This window comes from Anabas testudineus, chromosome 9 (genome assembly GCF_900324465.2).
Source record: "Anabas testudineus chromosome 9, fAnaTes1.2, whole genome shotgun sequence".
In the NCBI taxonomy this organism is placed as follows: domain Eukaryota; kingdom Metazoa; phylum Chordata; class Actinopteri; order Anabantiformes; family Anabantidae; genus Anabas; species Anabas testudineus.
Genome location: NC_046618.1, coordinates 13,298,874 through 13,320,879, shown reverse-complemented (window position 1 = coordinate 13,320,879; position 22,006 = coordinate 13,298,874). Strand labels below are relative to the sequence as shown.

The window sequence follows — 22,006 nt, the reverse complement described above, 5'->3', positions numbered from 1 at the left end:
ATACATTTCATCTGCCACTTCTGCATATTTAAATAGGCACCATACTAACATTTAATCTTTCTAAAGAATGCCCTGAAATGCTGCTATTTTTTACAGAACAGTCTGCATGGGTTTTCTCTGGGTACTCCTGCTTCCCACAATCCCAGTCTTGATATGTTAGCCCTGTCATAGACTGGCGACCTATCCAGAGTGTACTAAACCTCTCACCTAATGACAGCTGGGACTGGCTTCAGCTCCCCCATGACCCTTAAAAGGAAAAGTGGTTAGGATAGTGGATGGATGGATGGATGGATGGATGTTAAAACAGGTGGTGCTAAAGTCTGTTGTGTTTTTGTCAGAAATATTTTTTTTATTTACTAGTCTTTACATATTCTGATAATAATGACAAAATCTCATTATTCAAATTATTGTAAAATAAATGTAAAACTGGACACTGACAACTTACTCTACAACTCTACAAGGTTGGACATACAATGCAACACACACACACACACACACCCTTAAGTTAATTTTAAAATGTTATTACAAACCACAAAGTAGTGCTTATTATCTTAATTATTACTAGTTGGATTGAATTGCCAAGTTAAAATCAGCACTGTGCAAGAATATGAGCTGTTTAAAATGAAAAAGAAGAGGGTTTCACACTTCTAAACTGCAACTAAAATGCTATCAAATACTGCTGTCAGACACTGTAAGGTGATAATTAGGTGCCAATGATGTTTAACGGGGTATGACTATGAACATTTACTAAAGTGATGGAAAGGCTAAAGTTTGGAGAAAGAAGGAATCTGCATATGGGAGATCCTTCATCATGCAGCAAGATAATGACGCAAAACATACAGTCAAAACAACAAAGGATTTCATCAGGGGCGAGAAGTGGAAGGTTTTAGACTGGCTAAGTCAGTCTCCAGACTAGTATGAATTTTACTTGCTGAAGAAGAGACTGAAGGGAATAACCACCCAAAACAATAACTGAAAGAGGCTGCAGTGAAAAGCACTACAAAACAGGAATACACAAGTTTACTTATGTCAGTGAGTCACAGGCTTGATGCAGTTATTGCAAGCAAACGATTTGCAACTGAATATTAAGTCTTACTCACTTTAATCTATCTGATTCTATACTTTTGCTAACATGAAAAATGAGTGGGTTGAAACAAAGGTTGTATTTTTTAAGTTGTATATCGGATCCAGACCTAAACACCTGGAAGTAAAAGCTGATGATCTTTTGTCATTGTTTCTCATATACATATTTTGATGTCAAACTCAAATGTTTTCAGTCTAATGCAAAATAAAGGAACCGGCCTCACTTTTCCAGTACTTTTTGAGGGGTGTGTACATAATAAAAGGAATATCACAGAAAAGCCTCCACGCAGAAGAGATTGGAATTCGCGCTAAACTACACAAATACTGACCTGGTGTGGAGCAGTTTTTGTGGTTAGGAGTGAAGCGCACTGCAGTGATGCCAAATGGACTTTTCTTTACTCCTGTTGTCCTCTTCAGCAGCTCCAGGGCACAGCGTGGTTCATTATAAAGACCAACAGGGGGCGACACTTCTTTCACAGAGCTAAACCTCTAATGGAGGGAGATGAAAGTGAATGAAACAGATAAATATTAGAGTGAGAGAAGAAACAGTCCATGCCTTTAGATGTACTGAAACTGTACAATGTAATGATTAATCACACTTCCTATTAATACAAAGTGAGATCAGCACTGTTTTAAAGTGACCATTTATTTTCTTCACCGAGTATCCATCTGGAATACAAAAAACAAATCCAGCTGTTAATATTTGCTCTCTCTATAGGGACAAAAAAATGACAGGGCACTGTATCTCCTCAGTGTCAGAGACACCAAGCAGAGACAGAACTTAACCAAACACATACTAACAGCCCACATGGAGACAACAAGCCATCAGCACCATGGACTGCTCATTACACAGCAGAAAACAGAACTGTTAGATGGATGAAAACTTGAGCCACAATGTCATTTTAACTTGGCAAGAGGTCATGTTTTACCCCTAATCAAAATGTTTATCCTTTGTGACCATTTTAGAACATCTCAGATTCAGCCTGACATTGTCAGACTCGGCTCATCTTTGATCAATCACGGCTTTACTTCTCAAGCCTCAGCTGTACCTGTGCTTCAGTCACCATACCATACCGCCAGCCTGTCACTTTTGCCTATACTGTTTCAGTCCTTATCATAAATCCTAACTGCCAAGTAAAAAAATAGCAAATGTGAGAGAAAGAGTAAAGGCTAAAATCTGTAAAATGCACACAGACAGAACAAAGTGGTGGCACTGAGGAGAGAGAAAATGAGACAAGGTAAACAGCATCTTCAACTCAAAGATAATGACGCACACAATCAGGTATTTAATGTTCTTTGACTGTTTTGCTGATATCAGAGCTGATTCAGCACTACAACTGCTGGGCAGCTTCACTTCTTGGGTATAAACATGTTTATCTGATTGCCTATTATAACACCACAGGCAATCAAGGGACTAAAGTAGAGAAGTTGCCTTTTCTGTCAAAATCACTGAAGGTGAACCGTGTTTCACTGTAAAGCTAAATTTCTGTTTAGTCTTTCACTACTGAGTCATTCTTCCGGTTGTTCTTGAATGCAAATGTAAAAGAGGAATAAAAAGAACTTTATTTCTTGAAATATCAGTATGATCACATTAGCATTTGCCATGTTCACGCACACACATACTCTGAGTCATTTCCCCACAACTATAAGAATTATCTTTAAAATACCCCATTTATTAGAAACAGTCTAATCATTGATTTGCACTTCCTATTTAAACAAGATGCAGCCTATGGAAAATTAGTGGTGGGATAATGAAAATTGTGTTAGTAATGCACAGTTGAATTATTGAGCTTTTAGGCAAAAAGGAGAAATGAGTGGAAGAGAACGAGAGAAGAGTATTAGCTGCAGGAGGAAATGGAGGGAGGAGAGGAAAATGACTGAGCGAGGAAATGCTTGGGTTAGAAATGGAGTGAGTGCTTGAAGAGAAGAAAGGAGAGGACCATGAACTATGAGACATGCTGTTTCAAGGCCAAAACAAACTGTATTCATTCAAAGTCGGTTGGGAGCTAGGGTTTGTGACCATCTGGCAATCCAAATCTGCCCTACTGGCTTTGGTAAAGTCTTATTCATGGGCGTATTTTTTCCCTCTCAAATTGACTGACTGAGCTTTGTTGGCACTTCACATGGATGCTGAATCTATTTTGTAGGCTGTTTTGGCTTCCTGCTGTTACATTTCGTGATAATAAATGCCAAAGGAATACTTTTGAAAAATCCTGCCCACAGCCAAAATGATCTCAAAGCAAGGTACCTCTATGGGCACTGCAGTGACAGAACGTCTTAACGTCTGTTAATGTGGATTAATGAGTCCACAGAGTGACGGAAAAGAAGAAGCAATAGAAGTGCCCTCATGCTCTTCTGGCACCAAGCAAACCCACCCCACCACTGCCTGCAAAGCTGTGTGTAGATTGAAAACAAAATACGTTTTATAGGAGATGTTTGTATCTTGCCACCATCATACTGTGTCCAACAACCATACAATGCCCAAAAAGACCCATTTGTGCCAATAAAGCAGGGTGAAAAATTGGTTTGTGTTCAGTCTGAAAACCCCTGTAGGTCTACAAATTTTGTTAAATTTACAACAAAGAGCTTTTGTTTCAGTTGCATCCCTTTGGCAAAATCTTATTTATAATACAATATATTACATAATAATATTTCCCTAACACTACACTCAAGCCATTGGTTTCATGCTTTATGTGTATGATAGGTGAGGATTGTCATTGTTGGAATTAGCTGTGAACAGTTTTGTCTGATGTTTGACAGCTGACGAATCATAAAATGTCATGTTACACTGGGACTACTCTCAATCACGAAAAGCTAATTTGCTGAATACTGTCACCCAACATCATCACACTTCACATTACAGTCGACACATTACCTCCTGTATTCAACACCAAAGCCAAAGAAAAATCATGGAACTTAAATGATAATGTTCTTAATGTCTAAAAATGTGTATTACTATTTTGCATTCTCAGGAGGTCAGAGAGCAAAGTGTATTTTACTTTTGTGAATACATGTTTTAGTCGACCTGCTTATGAATTAGTATTCCTCCATGGAGTGATAGCCATGGTTTGAGGCGTTAGATTTTCAGGTTTTCTGTCTGTCCCATTCTTGTAAACTTTATATCTAAGACACGGCTTAGAGAGAATTTCTTCAAAATTGGCACAAAGGTCCATTCGGACTGAAGAATAAACTGATTTGCAATACCAAGGAATAACTTGAGGAAATTTCTTCAAAATTGTCAGAAACATTCACTTGAACTCAAGGATTATCTTGTGGTGGAGGTCAAAAGTCAAGGTCACCATTACCTCATGTGTGACCTATTTTTAATATCACAGGAACACCTTAAGGACATTTCGTAAAGGTGGTACAAGTTTCCACTTTAAGATGAACTAAGATGAACGGGAGATTTTGATGTTCCACAGTCAAGTCACTGTGACCTCAGATCTGTCCATTTCTCATCAAATGACACAAACAAAGGCATTTCATGACATACAAATAAACATCCATTACATGTCCACCTGGCTTCATGGATGACTTGACTGGGTAATGAGTCTATACGGACATGATGGTAAACTACAACTTGACGCAATGCGGAAGACAACCATGATGTGGTAATACCAGTTAATAAATCACAAAAAGTCCCATCAATTTAATTTTATTCAGTGCTGTTGCTCCCAAAGTATAAAGTACTATTATTTTGAAAGTACAGTTTCATGTAAAATGTTTTGAAGCCCCTGGAGAGAAGATGGGATTAAAAAATGAAAAGATTAAGGGAATACAGAAAAGAAAATCATACGTGAGGAGAAAGAAGAAAGAAGTGGAAACAAATGTAGAGGGAAGATAAAATACAATAGTCAAAAAATACAGGAGAGGTTTGTAAGCTTAAAATATCAGGAAAAAAATTCAAAATATGGGAGCAAATATGGGGAAAGAGAAGGTAGGAAAAACAAACAGGAAAAAGGGGAGCGGGTGGAGCAGCAATGAAGAATCAAGGAAAAGCCATGTTTTCACAAAGTGCCAGATTGATATTGGGAGGTGAAAAGGAGGAGAAGCAAAAACTGGAAGATCCCAGCTGTTCTTTTTATCTTCTCCTCCCTCCTTCATTCACTCCCTCCTTCCCTCGTTTCCCTTCCGTCCCTCTGCAGGGTAACAGTGTCAGATGGAACTGGACTCACAGGGAGACAAAGATCTAAGAAAACTGTCGCTCTCAGTTCTGCAATGGAGATGATTTGTGACATGTGCATACAGACACATACACACTCACAGACGTTCCTCAGTGGGTGTCACTGACGACATCAGAGGGTCGACGCACTAACACAGCATGTGGCCAGGGAAATTAGGTCAGAGCATACTATGACACACATGCACATACTGTATGTACACACACACACACACACATCAACTAAACTCAAGAATCTTGCATCAGTTGTTCAGGAATCAGGAATTTTGGAGAAATGTTTTACGTTTCAGGATTTTCTTATTAAGGTAATTTTGGGGAACCTGTGTGTCTATGTGTGTAAGTGTGTGCGTGTTACATATAAAAATGTGGGTGTCTTAATTTGCATGCATGCCAGCAAAACTTGTTAACCTGTCTGTCTTATATCTATATCTGTCTGAAGATGAAATTCGCACACGTGTCTGAACTTTCAATGTGTGTCTGTGCGTGTGTGTGAGAGCATACACCATCACATTGTGTGCGTCAAAGTGATAATTAAAACATCAGTCAGAGAGTTTCACAGGAGTGAATCTAAGGGGCAGTGCCACAGAGGACTTCAGCTATTCCTGAGACACAAATTCACATCCTTCATCTCCACTCCTCTGAGCCTTTTAATAAACTCCTCTTCACCCTCATCTGAAGAAACCCTCCAGTCCCAGCACGTCAATTAAACAAGCAAAGCACGGCTCAGCGTTTTAGACGTGTAACTTAATCTTAAATATTCCATATTAAAATCCAGTCTCCTTTGAGATATTGTAATTTGAATATAGTCGTCTCCTGTAGATCATGTTTTGGGAAATCTTTTCAGTATGGTTTGATAGTCTCTGTTTAGAGGGCATTATATAGAGTCATGTATGAGCTAAAGAAGTTGAATTAGTTTTATACTGAACGGCAGAGTCAGCTGACCTGTAACCGGTCTACATTAAGCATGATATGCCCAGTGCACTGGTTTGGCAGTTACTGTAGTGCTATAGTACCCTGTAACCAGTAAAATATTGTTATGGGGATTATATGAAGACTTCAGTGATCAAAATGGAGAGATCAAACGTACAAGCACGATAAAGACAAAAGACAGATGTGTCATGAACACCTTTATTCAGTCTCTGTACTCAAATTAACTACACAGTACCTGCAGTTGCTAAGAGACAGATAACTACTGCAGCTGTCTTACGTAGGTACAGTAGCTACTTAAAGTTACAAGTCTACATCCTGTTTCTCTGCCCTGAAGTCCTGAATCTGTTGAAGCAGGTTTAGACAAAGAGCTAGGCCACATAAACAGATCTGGGGTTCATAATATGTGTGTATGTGCAACATATGACCTATACCAACAAAACTTAAAGCACACAGATGCTAAATCAGTGCAATAGCAAGACAAACAAAACCACAAAAATCTAAAACAGACCTGGCGGCTGTACGCGCTTGAGAACAATTAATCTGTAAATGAATCCACAGAGTTACACTACAGTACTTGGCTTAATTTTGTTTGCACTGTACCTCAGTCTGAGAGAGGAAGGGGCAAGTGAACTTCTGTGAGCTGCCACTGGATTTCACAGGCTTGTCAAACTGACTTCTGATGTAGTACTGGCCTGGACCAGGAACTCTCTGATGTGAAGCAAAGAGAGAGAGAAATAGAGTAAACCAAGTGTAACATTATAGGGATGTAGTAGCATGTTTGGTAAAAATAAATAAAGAGACACTGAAAGGAAAGCGGAGAAAATCACAGAGAGCTGCTTTGATTTTCTCTCTCTGGTTTTGAAACACATAAAGGGAATGGAAAGATGAGAGGAGGAGGTACAGGCTATTATGAAGATCAAGTAAATGAAAGAGAATTGAAAATGAAACAATGCCAGATAAGTGAGCAATGTGTGAGAGCGCATAAAACAGTGTAGTACGAAAAAGCTATTTTCATTCTCTACATTGCAATGAATTCATCCATGTTAAAAAGAAACTGAAAAAGACTGGAAGTAAAACCAAACACATGTGCACAGGTGCTCTTTTGATAGTCATAAGGGTGATGTCATGTGACAATTCAACACTACTGCATCATTTCAGTGCAGTAATTATTGTAACCTGCAAACCAGCTAACAATCTGACCTCATACTAGATCCTGAGAGTGAGATGTAAGGAAACACACATTCTCTCACACACACACACACACACACACACACACTTCTACAATCCCTAGTGCAGAGCCAGGATGGTTTTGTAGATTGCTGGACCAGAGGTGGTTTAACTAGGTCTGTGGTAAAGCAGCATGGGGATTGTCAGCAGTCATACCTGAATCTTGAGGATGAGCATCAGTGAATTTCAGTACAATGTCTTTCCCCTGCCTTAGAACAGTTCAAAGTTTATTCATAAACATCGAATACAGTTCTTCTTGCCAGAAAAGACGTTTGTCTTCAAAACCTGATACATCACATACATAAATGCAAAATGCTGATATATGACAATACCAGGATTCATTGGGCTCAAATTGTGACAGAGTGGTTCAGGGAGCATGGCACATCTTGACACACTTTGAGCAGCCGAGTCTCCCATCATCAATACAAGATCTTGGTAAAAAGAATTAGTGCAACTCTGTACAGGAATAAATGTTGTGACATTGCAGAAGCTTATCGTAACAACGGTGAATGTTTGCTGTAATCAAAGCTAAAGGTGGTTAGAGTGTGTGACTTTTTTTTTTGAAAGGCAGTGTATTATATATATACACAAATGTTATACACAGTTAATAAAAGCTCAAAAACATACTGACCCTTACTTAAGTCTTTACCATTTCAGTGGGATTATTATATCTATATGTGCTGAACATAATGTACAGCCAATATGTCTCTTATCTGCCATTTTAAGGCAGATAACCGTTTACTATGGAAACTGCAAGTGCTGCTTCCACATTTCTAAAAATATTAAGCACCACAAACATCCATGATATTATTAACATGGAAGATGGTAATTTATTGATTGATGGAGATTAACTGACTGAACGTCTTATTTACAGGGTAATATTAGGCACTTAATTAGTATAACTAAATTTTTGGGCTTTTATCAATGGTTTGTTTAAGTGGTTTGCTCAGTTGTTGGCCTTGCCATGTCACAATGCCTATTTAAAAGTAAAATCCTACAAACAGACTGAGGACACTCTATGGGATACCATCCAACCCAAACCATTAGAGGCAGACTGGCCACTGATCTGTGAGAAATAAAGGTGTTTGTCCTGAATGTCCCCACTGTGGGTAATGACCCACTTGATCAGTGTATGGGTGTTTGGGAGTACATGTGACTAAAGTGTCAGATACTAATGATGAAGGATGGATGAGCGACCATCGCGGTAGGTGGGCCAAAATTTTACATGGTGCAGAAGCACACATAGAAGGCAAAGTTGTTAAAGTCTAAATTATAATAGAGATTATACAATTAAATGAAATTGTGATTTTTTTCACATTTTATAAATAGCGGTGGAACATGTGCAAAAATATGTCATGTACACTGATCAGCCACAGAAATAATGGAACAATGCCTTTTACAATGTAGGTCTCTCTCCACCGCAAATGCAGTTCTGACCTGAATAGGGATGGACGCCACAAGACCTCTGATGGTGTCCTCTGGTATCTGGCACCAAGTCCTGTAAGTTGTGAGATGAGGCCTCCATGGAATGGACTCCCTTACTGCAGCATGGTACCATCTATTCCCCACGCAAATGATGCACACACACCTATCCTCATATTTGTTAAAGAAAGCAATTGACCACATTGCTCCATAGTTCAGATCAGACACTCAGAATACAGTAGCTCTTTAGTGGGATCAGAGCTGGCTACCATTTGCTCCTCACAAGCCTCAATGAGCCTTGAGCGTCCATGACCCTGTCGCCAGTTCACAGGTTGTCCTTCCTTGAAACACATTTAGTAGGTACCATTGACCACTACATATCAGAAACACCAAAGACCTGCTGTTTTGGAGATGCTCTGACCAGCGGTCTAGCCATCACAATTTGGCCCTTGTCAAAGTTGTTGAGTGCCACTGTAACAAGATAATCAATGGTATTCACTTGACATGTCAGTAGTGGCTGATAGGTGTATGATAGAATAGAGAAGAGACAGCAGAGCAAAATGTTCAAGGAGGGGGAGGAGGAGACGAGAGAAAGGCATAGGTACAAGTCCTTGACAGCAGGAATACGTTCACTTCTCTCTCCACAAATCCAGGCCCACATTTTTCTCTGCCTCACCCACTCTACCCGGCCGACAGAAGAAATAAAGCATCACAAAGCATTACTCTGCCAGCAGACTCAAGTTCATATGCAGGTGAGTAACTCCCCTCTACTCAACCGGCTCCAACATATCAGTGTGTGCTTGAGTGTGTGAGTGTGTGTGGGGGGGGGGGAGTGTGTGGTGTGATTGCACAGCTTGTGTTCTACTGCCCTCTATGGGCAAACAGAAAAAACAATTACTCAAAGGCATAGAGAGAGAGAGAACTTGAGAATGTGAACAAGCTGTTTACCTGCTTCTTTAAGCATGGCTTAAAGATAGTAAAACATGTTGAGAAGTCAAATTTTAATCATCAACATATATAATATACTAAATAGAAGCAGTATGTGTCAAAACCTGAAAGTTACAGGTTTCAGTAACTGTGGGGCAGAAGTAGTGGAAGCAATCTGTTATTTATTCATAATGCATTCATGACGGCTTTGCATGTATTTGAAATAAAACACACACGCCAACGCATGCTCTGAAGCACTTTTTAACGAAACTACTGCATACCCGTACTCTAGGCATCATTCTTCCGATCTACTGTTTCCCAAAGGTTAATATTAAAGCTGATAGATGTACACAACTACAAACTAAAATCAGGGGTTTCAAACCTCCCTGGTGTTTTCTATAAAACTATAACAGGATTAAAACACGATTAACCCCAGTCTTTAAGGACCAGCACTTAACAACTTAATTTTCCTGTCACTAGAGCATGAGCTGTCACATTCATTGGATTATACTGAATTCAAAGCAATGTCACCTGATGTAAACAATTTCAGCCTCACAAAGCATACACAGTAAGCTAACCAGCTACGTTTATGCCTGAATGGCAGTGAATGTTGTGCTTGTTAATAATGAAAATGATGTGTTCACTGAAGGTACACTGCTGTATTATAATTGTTTTATTTGTTTGTCATTGTGTGTTAATGAAACTAATTTGTTTACACAAATGGTTAGCTTTGCATTTAGCTTGTAATTAGAAGGTTAAATTAATTTTCTGCTTATATTAGGAAACACAATTGGGAGCTGCTTGATGGTATGAGTTTTTTTAGTCTGGTTTGTTTTCCTTTAGCTTTCTTATTTAGGTCAGCTGTCATTTTTTACTCTGAGGGCTTATCCCAGTTATGAGTTATAGTCTGTTCACAGTCTGCTAGTAATATTAATAAATCAATCAAAGATAAATCAATCAAACAAAAGAAATATGCTGTTTTTGCTGAAACCTTAGTAGATTTGCTATAGTAAGATGCTCATGGAAAGAATAGGCTTTGGAAAAAAAACTAATTACCTAGGCTTATGTATTATAGTTATTATTTTACAGTTTTTTATGCCTACACTACAACACAATTGAGCACTTAGCATCTATAGAGTCAGATTTTCACTAAAGACTGAATACAGAACGAAAACATAGCTAAGAACATGAGTATTTCACTTACATTAATCATGTAGACAGAAACATAACTCTATGCTAACAAATGCTATCCTATCAATTGTGCAAGCCGATAAAGTGTCAATGTTGCCTTTACAGCTAATTGTGCTGCCCCCAAGTGCCCAAAATCAATTAATGCAGGTTTAAGTTACATAAGCTCACTGTAAAGGAGCATAACAATCCTGTTATGCTTTTCTCTCTCAGTTATTATCCATACCTAACATGCAGCAGTACACAGACACCCACCAACACAAACACATATTCACCTTCTTTTCCTCTTGCTTGGGCACCAGTTCATGGTAGCGAGGGATAATAAGCTCAGTTCTGCCTTTCTGTTCCTTTTGAAGGTTCACATTCTCATAGTGTGTTTCAGGAACTCTGTGGCAAAAAGAGACAATGACAATTGTGACAATGTCTTTGACAACAGAAAACACAGAAAAACAAACAGCAGAATAAAATTTAAAAAAAGAGTAAGAGAGCAGTGTTGTATAAAACATACAAAGCAAAAGAGAAAGGAAGGAGGGAGAACAGAGTGATACAAAATAATGATTGAGAAGAGAAGAGGGATATGTAAAGGAAAAACAAATAGTAAGAGATGCACAAAACAAAGACAGATGGGAGGAGAGGACAGGAGAGAGTAGAAGTGAAGGGAAGAAGAATACTAAAACATCAGCTTTGGAAGTAACCATATGGGGAGTGAAGACATACATGTATGTCAATTCAACATGACTGTTTACATGTACAGTATGTTCCCTTCTGGTGCTCAGTCAATTCCTCTATAAACAGTTAGTATGGCATGTATCTTCACCACTTCAGAAGTGCTTACTAAGTCCCATCCTCTGTGTCCATCAACAGAAATGCTATGGGAGAAATGTCAAACATAACACAGTGCCTGTAGTATGAAACACATATTTCACTTTGGTGGAAGAGCTTTTCTGTTCAGCACACATCTTGTCAGTGTTCAAGAGCAGCGAACCTCAGAGATTTTATGTCCTAGAGCATCAAATCTTACCAAACCTTTGGCTCTTTATTTGAGATTCAAAAGCATATTATTGCAATTACATGCATCAATGGTTATCCATCAAATTCTATTAAATAAGAATTTTACCAAATCATAGATGATGTTATGTACTTGCTGAGTTACTAAAGTCACTTAAAGCATGGCTTCTATATATTTACCGTATGTCAAACTACTGCTTTTTACACTCTATCATGGTTATTTTCATGACATTATCAATTATGTTCACATGTCACTGGTCCTAAAAATTAATTCTCCTCCATAATACTCACATCTCAGGGTAATATTGTCCTGGTCCTGGTCCCCCCTCCACCATCAGCTCACTTCTTTTGCCTGTCTTATTGCCAAAGTGGACCCCTTTATACTTCTGTGCAGAACTCATCTCAGACTGGAGAGAGGGAAATCATAAAAAGAAGAGAAAGACAACAAAAGAGTGGAGGTGAACAAAGGAATGGCCAAAAAGTAAGACAGAGAGGGAGGAGATGGGAGGAGAGGGTGGAGAATGAGATAAGATGATAAATGATGAACAAAGAAGTAGGAAAGAGAATTGACTCATTCAGGCTTATCTGGTTTCTCTTCCAGTCATGGCTCATGAAGTTGGGGCTGAATTAAATGTGAAGTTCAGCCAAATGCCAGCATATGTCAGAGATCTAGGGGGGACCCTCCGTCCTTTCTTATCTCTCTGAGTTTTACAGGCTGCTTCCTCTGCCTCTAGCTGCTGCTTAACAACTAAGACAGGCTACGTCGGGAAATGAGCTGGCCAGCTGTCACCAAGCACACATTGGAGATACTCTGTGGGGGACCTTCTCAAAAATATATTGCAGATTGCTGAAAAAAAGACATTTGGAAAATAAATACCACTTACTAATACCCGGATCTTGAATTCTTGTACAATCTGGCCTTTAATCAGGTAATTCATTAATCAACAAGATTGATACTACAGACATCCTAATGACTCTGTGAAGCTACTGTATACTTGATACACAGTGGTGCTCTGAGCTAAATGCTTAAATCAGCATGCTAACATGTTCAAACAAACATGATGTGATGATGATGTTTTGCACAAATGAATAAATCAATTAATGTCTTCACCACTGTCTTCCTCATTCATTACTCTCTGTGTACTTGATGCTGGTGCTGCATTGCACCCCATTTTGTTCTTCTATCAAGATGCCCTTCATTGTTTCTGCTGAATATAAAATATTGGACTAGACTTTGGATTTAGCTAGCTGGAGTCTGTAACAGTGTGCTCTGACATGTTTTTGTTTTGTTTTGTTAAATGTTGCTATGTCATAGATGACAATGGAAGATGGTGCATTTCACACACACACACACACACACACACACACACACAGAGGCTGCAACAAAAAGAGAAGTAACAAGATGCATACAAAAGATTGTTTTTGATAAATGATTTTGTTGGGCATGTTTTATTTGGGGCATTACTATTATTATACTGTATATTAGCTTAGGGTGTTACACCTACTATGTAGATAGATTTCTAAATTGCTTAATTATTACTTTGATGGCTTAGAGTGTCTTCCCAAAAACTAATTAGGCTTATAACATTATTGTATTTATGTTTCATAGACCTCTGGTAGGCCTGGGCTCTTTTACAATGCCAACAAGTCAGACTTCAGCTTCAGGGTATCATGAATGAATTGGCAAACCTGTCACTTGAGATTTAACTGTGGGAGGTTTGGAATTTATTTCAGACCAGGCTTAACTATTTGCTGTCAGTTTTTGGCCAAGGAGAGAAATACAGTAAATACACCCAAAATAAAGTGTTGTTCCATTTTTTCTATACATTTTATTTCTTGTCCCTCAATTTTGAAAACACAAAATCAAAGCACCTAAAATCCTAGCAGGGAGTCTCAAAATGTTTCTAACTCCATATGGTGTCTGTCTACTTCTCAACGTCAACAGCGACTAGAGGACAAGATCTGAGGTAGTCACCCCTGTCATTTTTCAATCCAGTTTTGAAGTCGGGGTGATGGTAAACAAGATTGTTCACTTAAAGTTAAAAAGAAAGACTTAACTGTTCTGCATTGAATCCAGACACACAGAAGCATGGTGATGATACCACAGCTGGCATTGTGTTCAGAGGCACAAATTGTCCATTAATGTCAAGGAGAGCTTTTTAAAAGCAAAACAAAACCACAGCTACTGGGTATTAACATATCTATTCAGATTTGATAACATCTATGTCACAACATGACAGGCTATATATACGTATATTATTAAAATGACAACAAAAACAGCAATCAGGAATTAAAGTTTGTCTGTTGGATAGTGTGTGGGCAAGATTCTACAGAGTAAAACTGGGGGTTTGATTTCCACAAGTATGTACACGACACAGGTGTGGTTAACACATCTCTAATCCCGACATCTTCACACAAAATATCGAATCTATGCAGAGTGACCAATACTTGATTTCTGTGTGAACAATGACATTGTTGTTCATACAGACTCCACAACAAGGTCTCTAGTTAACTGACTGTCCAGTAGGTAAAATGTTTGCTTTTCAGCTTTCCAATGTCTGTAACAAGTCTCCAGCAGCGGCTTCTTCTTCTGTGCTAACACAGTATCTGTTCCACTTCACCATCTGGCCAGCTGTGTTATGATAAAATCTAATACTACTGTCTGAACTAACAAAATATGTCATGGTGATACTATTTCTAATTAAGTCCAAGTGCTTTTATTATGTATGCACATTGTCATTTTTCATTCCATTAATCACATGTGCCTATACCAATATGGCCAATGACTATACACTAGCCCAGTTTAGCAGTTAGTTATTAGCTTGTCTCTGATTCTGTGTACTAAATTATAAGAATCTCTTCATGCTGTAAACTATTTGTTAATACAACCAGTACAGACATGAACAATAAGTTTGAGGTCATAAAGGTTTTCTCAATAGCATTAAGACAAAAACAAGTCACGCTGTTATGATTTCTGTCTGATGTCTTATCATTCATGGTTGCCCCTGCCACTTTGAAGTTCTCAGACAACGACTTAATTCCGCTTCTCTGTGCTTTTGAACTCAGGCTCAGCACGAGGTGGGTGAAGTGTGAGTTTAAAGAAATTAGCATGTCAGATGGAGAGACAGAGGGAAGGAGACGGACAGAAAGAGTGACTGAACTTTCAAAGGGAGAGCAATAGAAGCTGAGACGGAAAGAAAGAGCTGTGGATGGATGCACTGTTGATAGCCCTAAATCACAGCATGCCACTGTGCCTGTGCCGGTGTGTTGACACAACCTCGGCCAAGACTCAAGGACGCTGTTGACTTCCTCTGGTCATTAACAGATGAAAAATGACTTAATTGAGAGCGAGACCAGCAGGCGTGTGCATTATTTTAAGTGAATATTGTAATATAGCTTGAAGAATAATTACTAATGGCTCTCTTTGTTGGCATGTAAAATGGATGAGCATTGGTGCGCTGTGGCTTTTTTAAAGTGGTGCTGCATTCATTAGCTATGGAAATGGGTTTTGGGCCAACTGAATGAGGCGGGGTGGGGTTCAGTGGTGCATTAGATCTGCCTAACACTAATGGACCTCGCCTCGCAGGCAGAGTAAGTACACTCAGACACACACTCGCAGACTAATGAAAGCACACATGCGTGCACAAATGAGCACTTCACATTGTCTGATGGATGTACATTCAAACTTCAACAGGACTGTGCATGTACGTGTGTTGTCATCCTTACCAGCGGTGGGTTGTAGTAGGCTGGCCCCAGGGTTGAGTCTCTAGGAGGGGGCTGCTGCTTGCGGAGCACACCCAGGGCGTCCTCCTCGTAGCCATAGGCCTGGCCCGGGGAAGGAATGGATGGGATATCTGACTGATGAACCAGTCGGAGACTTCTAGCCTGCAGCCGGTGCACAGAGAGAAAAAGCAGAAGAAAGTCAGGGTTTGCGATGGAGAGAATGCTCTGGCTTACAAAGTAACAGAGCACTGCCTAGGGCCAATAGACTGTGAAAATAAAGGAGGAACAGAGACAGAGAGAGAAGAGGGAAGAGAGGCAGAATTGAATAAACAAAAGATAAAAAGTAAAAGGCACAAAAAAGAAGGAAAGACAGAATTGGAAGTGTAGGAATAGAAACAATACCTGTTCAGATAATAGCCATGATGCCACCTCAGTCAAAATGCAGGAAAGCTACCCCACTAACCTATAAGTGTAGCATAGAGGGAGAACACTGTACATAATCTCTACAGGGAAAACCTGAGGTTTCTACATAACAAATGGACTAATCATTGGTTTTGGTCTAAATCAAATAAAAGCCCCGAGTTCCAAATTAATTCACAAGTGGATATAAATTTAACATAGAAGAATAGAACTACTTAATATAATCTTTGAATTCACTAGAAGACTTAATATGTTTTACAAATACAGTATCATTGCTGATGAAGCTAAAGGCTGTTGGATGGAGTGTATTATCTGCAATTCAATACCTTTTCTAAAAAGTTCATAGACCGTGCAAGGTATTAGGTGAATACAACAATAAAGTAGTTTTCTTGCATTTTAAGTGCTTTGTTCAAAACTCCTAAATGACCTAAAACTTTACCCTTTTACAGCAAACAGGAGTGTTCACTGTGCCAAAGTTGGTTTTTCAATGTCACAAAGTTCTTATATTAGTTTTATTTTATGCATAGACGTAATATGGATTACTAAAACCTATTGGACAAAAAAAAAAAAAACTGAAAGGAAACAAAGGTTTGTGTGGCTTCCAGTGAGATAAAGTTAACACACAGTTATCGTCAGAATATAAGAATCTAGGTGTTCTTGGACAGAATGAAGCCTGACTTGGCCACTATTTGTCATTGACATTGTGATAATAAGTCTTATGTCACCTATAACATTGAACAAATAATATCAGCAGCATAAAGAAAACTGATCTTTACATTTCTCTATTTAAGAAGATATTAATGACATTAATTAAGTCAAGTTAAATTCGTAAAAGACTGTCCTTCTGCCTGGTGTTTCACTCATTATCTCTGTGATGGTCATAATTACTGAGCCCATTTTAATAATGGCTCCTCTGCTTTTTAAAATCATATTAGAGACTTTATATTACAAAATGTGTCAGAATTTGTGACTGCTTTCTTTATTAAGGACAACTAATGTCATATTGTATCATCCTTCCTTTGTTTCACCTGTCACCGTTGAAAGTATGCATTATTGAATGTGACATGCCAAACAACATATTTAACAGAAAATACACCAGATGGTGTTTTTGTTACAAGACAAGGGACATAACTGTGCGAGTAGAAAGTATTGCCATCAAAAGGTTTTAAAATAGCAAAGTATAATTTCCATAGGCTGCTATTGAGCGGTCAGCAGATGGTATAATTGCCAAACATAAGAGCTAAGATACTGGCAAGGTACTACCATTGGCACATCACCACATTTGGAGGAGGCACTGCTATTGATAAATGGCACAGAAAAAGCAAATAACTCTGACAAGAGGTTTGTGTTATTGTGTTTTTAATTGTAATGTTAAAATGCAAGTTTCTTATTTAACTTTTTGGATGTTGGCGTGTGTGTTTAGGGCTCACTGGGCTGAAAGAGCAAACCCTGGACCAGAATGAAGAGCATCAAACCCCTTAAGCACAGAGAGCTATGTGGTTTAATATAAAATTTAAAAGGTATAGTAAACCAAAACATGTATTAAGTTCAAACCTTGCACATGTAAACCCTGTGTCTGTGTTTTTGATACCATTTCCATGTGAATCCTCTTCATGTAAATCTATATAATGCCATCTCATGTAGATGACCAATGCAATAAGCTAAAAACAGCAAATCTATAGTAATTACTAACAATTCATTAACTACTCCTTTGTATCCTCGTCCATGTGCCTACCATTTTCCTGCCACACTTCTCAGTCTGTCCTGCATCAGCCGTCACTGCCCTCAACACATTTCCTGAGGCAGGCAGCACATTGTAGGCACCAGGACCAGGAACCTCTGACATCATGTCCTGAAAACGCTTGGAGCTGTTCTGAAGACTGCAGCCACCATGGATGTTTAGCTGAAGACATGAAGGTTCAAAAGAAATACAAGCAAAGAGAGAATATGACTGCAATCAACAATTATTTGTTCAACACTAGAAAGGAATTTTCTAAACAGACAATATGAAATCTTATCATTTCTCCCTTCACCTACATTCTTTGAATGGTGAATTAATTATTCCATCTGTTATAATAGGAAACAGTCAATTATACTTCTTTTCAGTGGCATCTGGTCAAATTACCTGCATCTCCTCAGTTGGTATATTATGTGGTATACAGTAAGTATGAAACTAAAATAATTTGCAGCATCACTTTCATTCGTCTTAAAAGCACTGTGTACATTTCTTGTCATATATTGTACATTCTCACTTCACATGCTTTTGCTTTCATGGCCCTCTATCCAAAAGTTAGTCTATGGCTCTCCAATGCACAGGTCCTCACACACACTGCTGGTCCAAGTAAAGAAAGTCACACACTGCAATATTTTGTTGGACCGCCTTTAGCTTTGATTACGGCATGCATTCACCGTGGCATTGTTGTTTCGATAGGCTTCTGCAATGTCACAACATGTATTCCTGCCCAGAGTTGCTTAATTTTTCGCCAAGATCTTGTATTGATGTTGGGAGAGTCGGACCGCTGCACAAAGTCTTCTCCATCACATCCAAAGATTCTCAATGGTGTTAAAGTCTAGTCTCTGTGGTGGGCAATCCTTGTGTGAAAATGATGTGTCATGCTCCCTGACCTCTTTCACAATTTGAGCCTGATGATGAATCCTGGCATTGTCATCTTGGAATATGGTGAAGACATCAGGGAATTAAAAATCCATTGATGAGATAACCTGTTCATTCAGTATATTCAGGAAGTCAGCTGACCTCATTCTTTATGCACATAACGTTGCTGAACCTGGATCTGAACAACTGCTGCAACCCCAGCTCATAGCACTGCCCCCACAGGTTCGTACGGTAGACACTAGGCATGATGGGCGCATCACTTCACCCGCTTCTCTCTTCTTGCTCTGATGCGCTCATGACTCTGGAACGGAAAGCTGGACTGATCAGACCCCATGACCTTCTTCCATTGCTCCAGAGTCCAATCTTTATGCTCCCTAGCAAATTGAAGCCTTTCTTTCCACGATTATCTTCACTGACAAGCAGTTCTCTTAAGGCTACACAGCTGTTTAGTCCCAGCTGTTTACTCTCCTTCACATCGAGTGAAAATGCTCTTACTTTCACTATTGAGTTGAGTGAGTTCTACTGTTCTTCTACGATTTGGTTTCACCAAACGTGAATCACAGTCACTTAATATTTTTTTTCCCCCCAAAACACATTTCTTCCTCAAAGATAATGGCTCCCCACTATCCTTCCAGTTTTTAATAATGTGTTGGACAGTTAAACAATCTCCTTAGATGTTCTCTTTGCCTGATGCATGCCAATAATTTGACCCAGATTAACATCTTTTCTATGACCGCAGAATGTGTCTTGAGACATGGTAGTTTAAGAAATGAGAAGCATCTCACTGCATCAGTTAGAGTTAAATAACTTTTTTTTTTTTTGATGGGCAGTGTATTTGGTTTGTCTCTAACCAACATTACCTTGACAGGTGAGGAGTCGTACTGTCCAGGTCCCGGTGTACGCTCAGTGGACTCTAATGATCGTCTTCTGGTCAAGGATAAGAATGGAGCATAGCCATCTGCAATAAAGAAGGTTGTTCATAGAAAACATCTAAAATATGATCAAATGAAATGTATTAAATTGTTCAAAACTTAGTGAAGTTGGTCCTTCACCTGTATTTTTGGATTAATTGTGAACATTAAGTTTTAATGTTTTTTTTTTCAGCCAGCGTTAGCTAGCATTTTAACCAAAGCTAGCTACTAGCTACTGCTTACTTTTAATTACGAACATCTTGTTAAACTTAAAAAATAAAACTGGAGGATTTCTGTATATTAAACAAGCAGTGTACAGTGTTTGCACAGTATTGGCTGTAGCCGTTTCCTACCTGATATCTTATCATTGCTCCGGGTGACATCGTACGATCCGGGGCCAACTGTAGGCGACGTGGGGCCTGTTGTCAGGAAGGTCACTCTTGGAGCTCGTCCATACATTGTTATCCTTCACCGCTTAAAATAGCTCAACTAAATTTAACTTGTACAGTACAGACACCCGCTGTAGAGTCTTTCCAAAGTGGTGGTACGGTCCTCATATTATTGCTTTTGTTATTTCGTAAGGTTGAAACATTCCTTCACCTGTCTCCGTGCTGTCTGCCGGCTGTACTCGACGTTACTTGGCGTGCGTCGTTGCCTGGATACCGCATACATCATCACACACCGTGGTTACACAGCGACAGGAGTCAAACACACGACAAACACGACAAACACGACGAAAGGTAAAGTAAGTTACCAAAACACAGGCCTGCAGAGTGTTTGACAACATTTACACCAACTGGGTATCACCCGAATAACTTTATTACCGATTTTGCTTTTATTGTGAAATCCTTCTGCAATATATTTTTTACTTCCGGCTGTAATGCAATAATCTAACCTATTATGCTATGTATAGTTTGGTTAATGTTGTCAATGTGCAACCATAGTCCAATCCTACCATCTAGTGGGTGAAACCGCCAATCACTGACAGTATCTTTTTAGTGCTAAAATAGTGCATCATCCTGGTCTTGTGGTTAAACAGCTGTCAGTAGCATAATTGATAGTTTCTATAGTAAAAACAGATGTTCTCACATTTACAATATTTAAATGTGAGAACAGATTACAAGAAGGACCCGACAACACTAGAATTGGTTGAATACAGGTTTATTTAAGAGGCTTGGGTGTAAAGTACAGATCACAGACCTAAGCCCGGAAACAACAACAACTGGATTCAGGGAGCAGGGAATGCTAAATAAAGAGGCGACAGAAACCGAAAAAACAAAGCGACTACAGACGGTGTTAAAAACACAAAAACACAACAGAGGTCAGGTACAAAAACAGGTCGCCATCAAAAGCAGAGTCCAAGAAGTGTACAGAGTCCGAACTCTGAAATCAGGGTCAAGGCCAGTGTACACGGCGATCAGAACCCATAGTCCAAAATCCAAAGGCAGATTCAGAGTCAGAGATAAGCAGACTTACAAATCCAGGGGTAAGGTCAAGGTCAGGTCAGGTCAGGTCCAGGTCAATAATGTAGACAATTCAGGAACAAATGCTGGAGAGTGGTTTCTCAAAGCTTGAAATAGCAGAATCTGGCAGGGGCCGAAAGGAGCTTATAAAACAGAGGGTAAAAACAGGTGGGACTAATCAGTAATTAGCACAGAGGAGAGAGAGAGGGAGAGAACAAACTGGGCCAGGACCAAGGAGGAATCGTGACATCCATGTTCAAAGTGGTGTTGCATTATCCTCCTTTCTCACCAGCTAGACTGTATCAGTATTTCTACACTGACGGGAAAAAAAATAAAAACGCACATAAACTCATGTTGGAAAAAATGCCATTAATGTATCATCAGTGCATTTTATTATTATGTACATATGCAAACAGTTCTGGATTAGATGAGAACAAATTCTGAACAAAAACACGGACTTGTTCTTAGGACATATGCATAGTTTAACATGAAGAAAGTGATACAAACATATAGCTGATTTTTTATTTTTTTTATTTTTTGTCAAAGCTGCTTTAAAAAAAGTTAAATAAAAATCACACTAACCCCCCCCCCCCCCCCCCCCCAAAAAAAAAAACAGTATAACACAAATACAAACACTGGCTATTTATCTGTTTGGTTGCAAAAATATTAAACATTAAAAACATTAGCATTCTTAAAGGTGAAGACACATAAAAATGTGATGAAAATAAGTGCTTATTTTGATTTGCAGTAAACCAGTAGAGATCCATGCAGCCTAGTGAAGCAGACGATTGATGCTTTGAGTTTTGGGACTGATGGAGCTCTGCTGGCACAGTGAGGCCGCCCGACCAGTGGAGGGCAGCAGAGCTCCCATCAGCCTGGTCCGCCTCAAAGTCACAGGAAGACAGGTGGT

At 39.1% G+C, this 22,006-nt stretch overlaps 1 protein-coding gene across 1 annotated transcript in view; it reads right to left on the bottom strand.

The window, feature by feature from the left end:
• Nucleotides 1–20,309, bottom strand: part of stpg2 (sperm-tail PG-rich repeat containing 2) — a 53,808-nt gene extending 33,499 nt beyond the window's left edge. Inside the window, exons 1-8 of the mRNA XM_026343893.1 lie at nucleotides 19,987–20,309; nucleotides 19,583–19,680; nucleotides 17,844–18,011; nucleotides 15,692–15,850; nucleotides 12,257–12,372; nucleotides 11,233–11,344; nucleotides 6,794–6,901; nucleotides 1,413–1,572 (exon numbers count right to left, since the gene is read on the bottom strand). Of these exons, the coding sequence (XP_026199678.1) occupies nucleotides 1,413–1,572; nucleotides 6,794–6,901; nucleotides 11,233–11,344; nucleotides 12,257–12,372; nucleotides 15,692–15,850; nucleotides 17,844–18,011; nucleotides 19,583–19,680; nucleotides 19,987–20,092 (1,027 nt within the window). The 5' untranslated portion in view covers nucleotides 20,093–20,309. The remainder of the gene's footprint in view (nucleotides 1–1,412; nucleotides 1,573–6,793; nucleotides 6,902–11,232; nucleotides 11,345–12,256; nucleotides 12,373–15,691; nucleotides 15,851–17,843; nucleotides 18,012–19,582; nucleotides 19,681–19,986) is intronic.
• Between the last annotated feature and the right edge of the window lie 1,697 nt (nucleotides 20,310–22,006).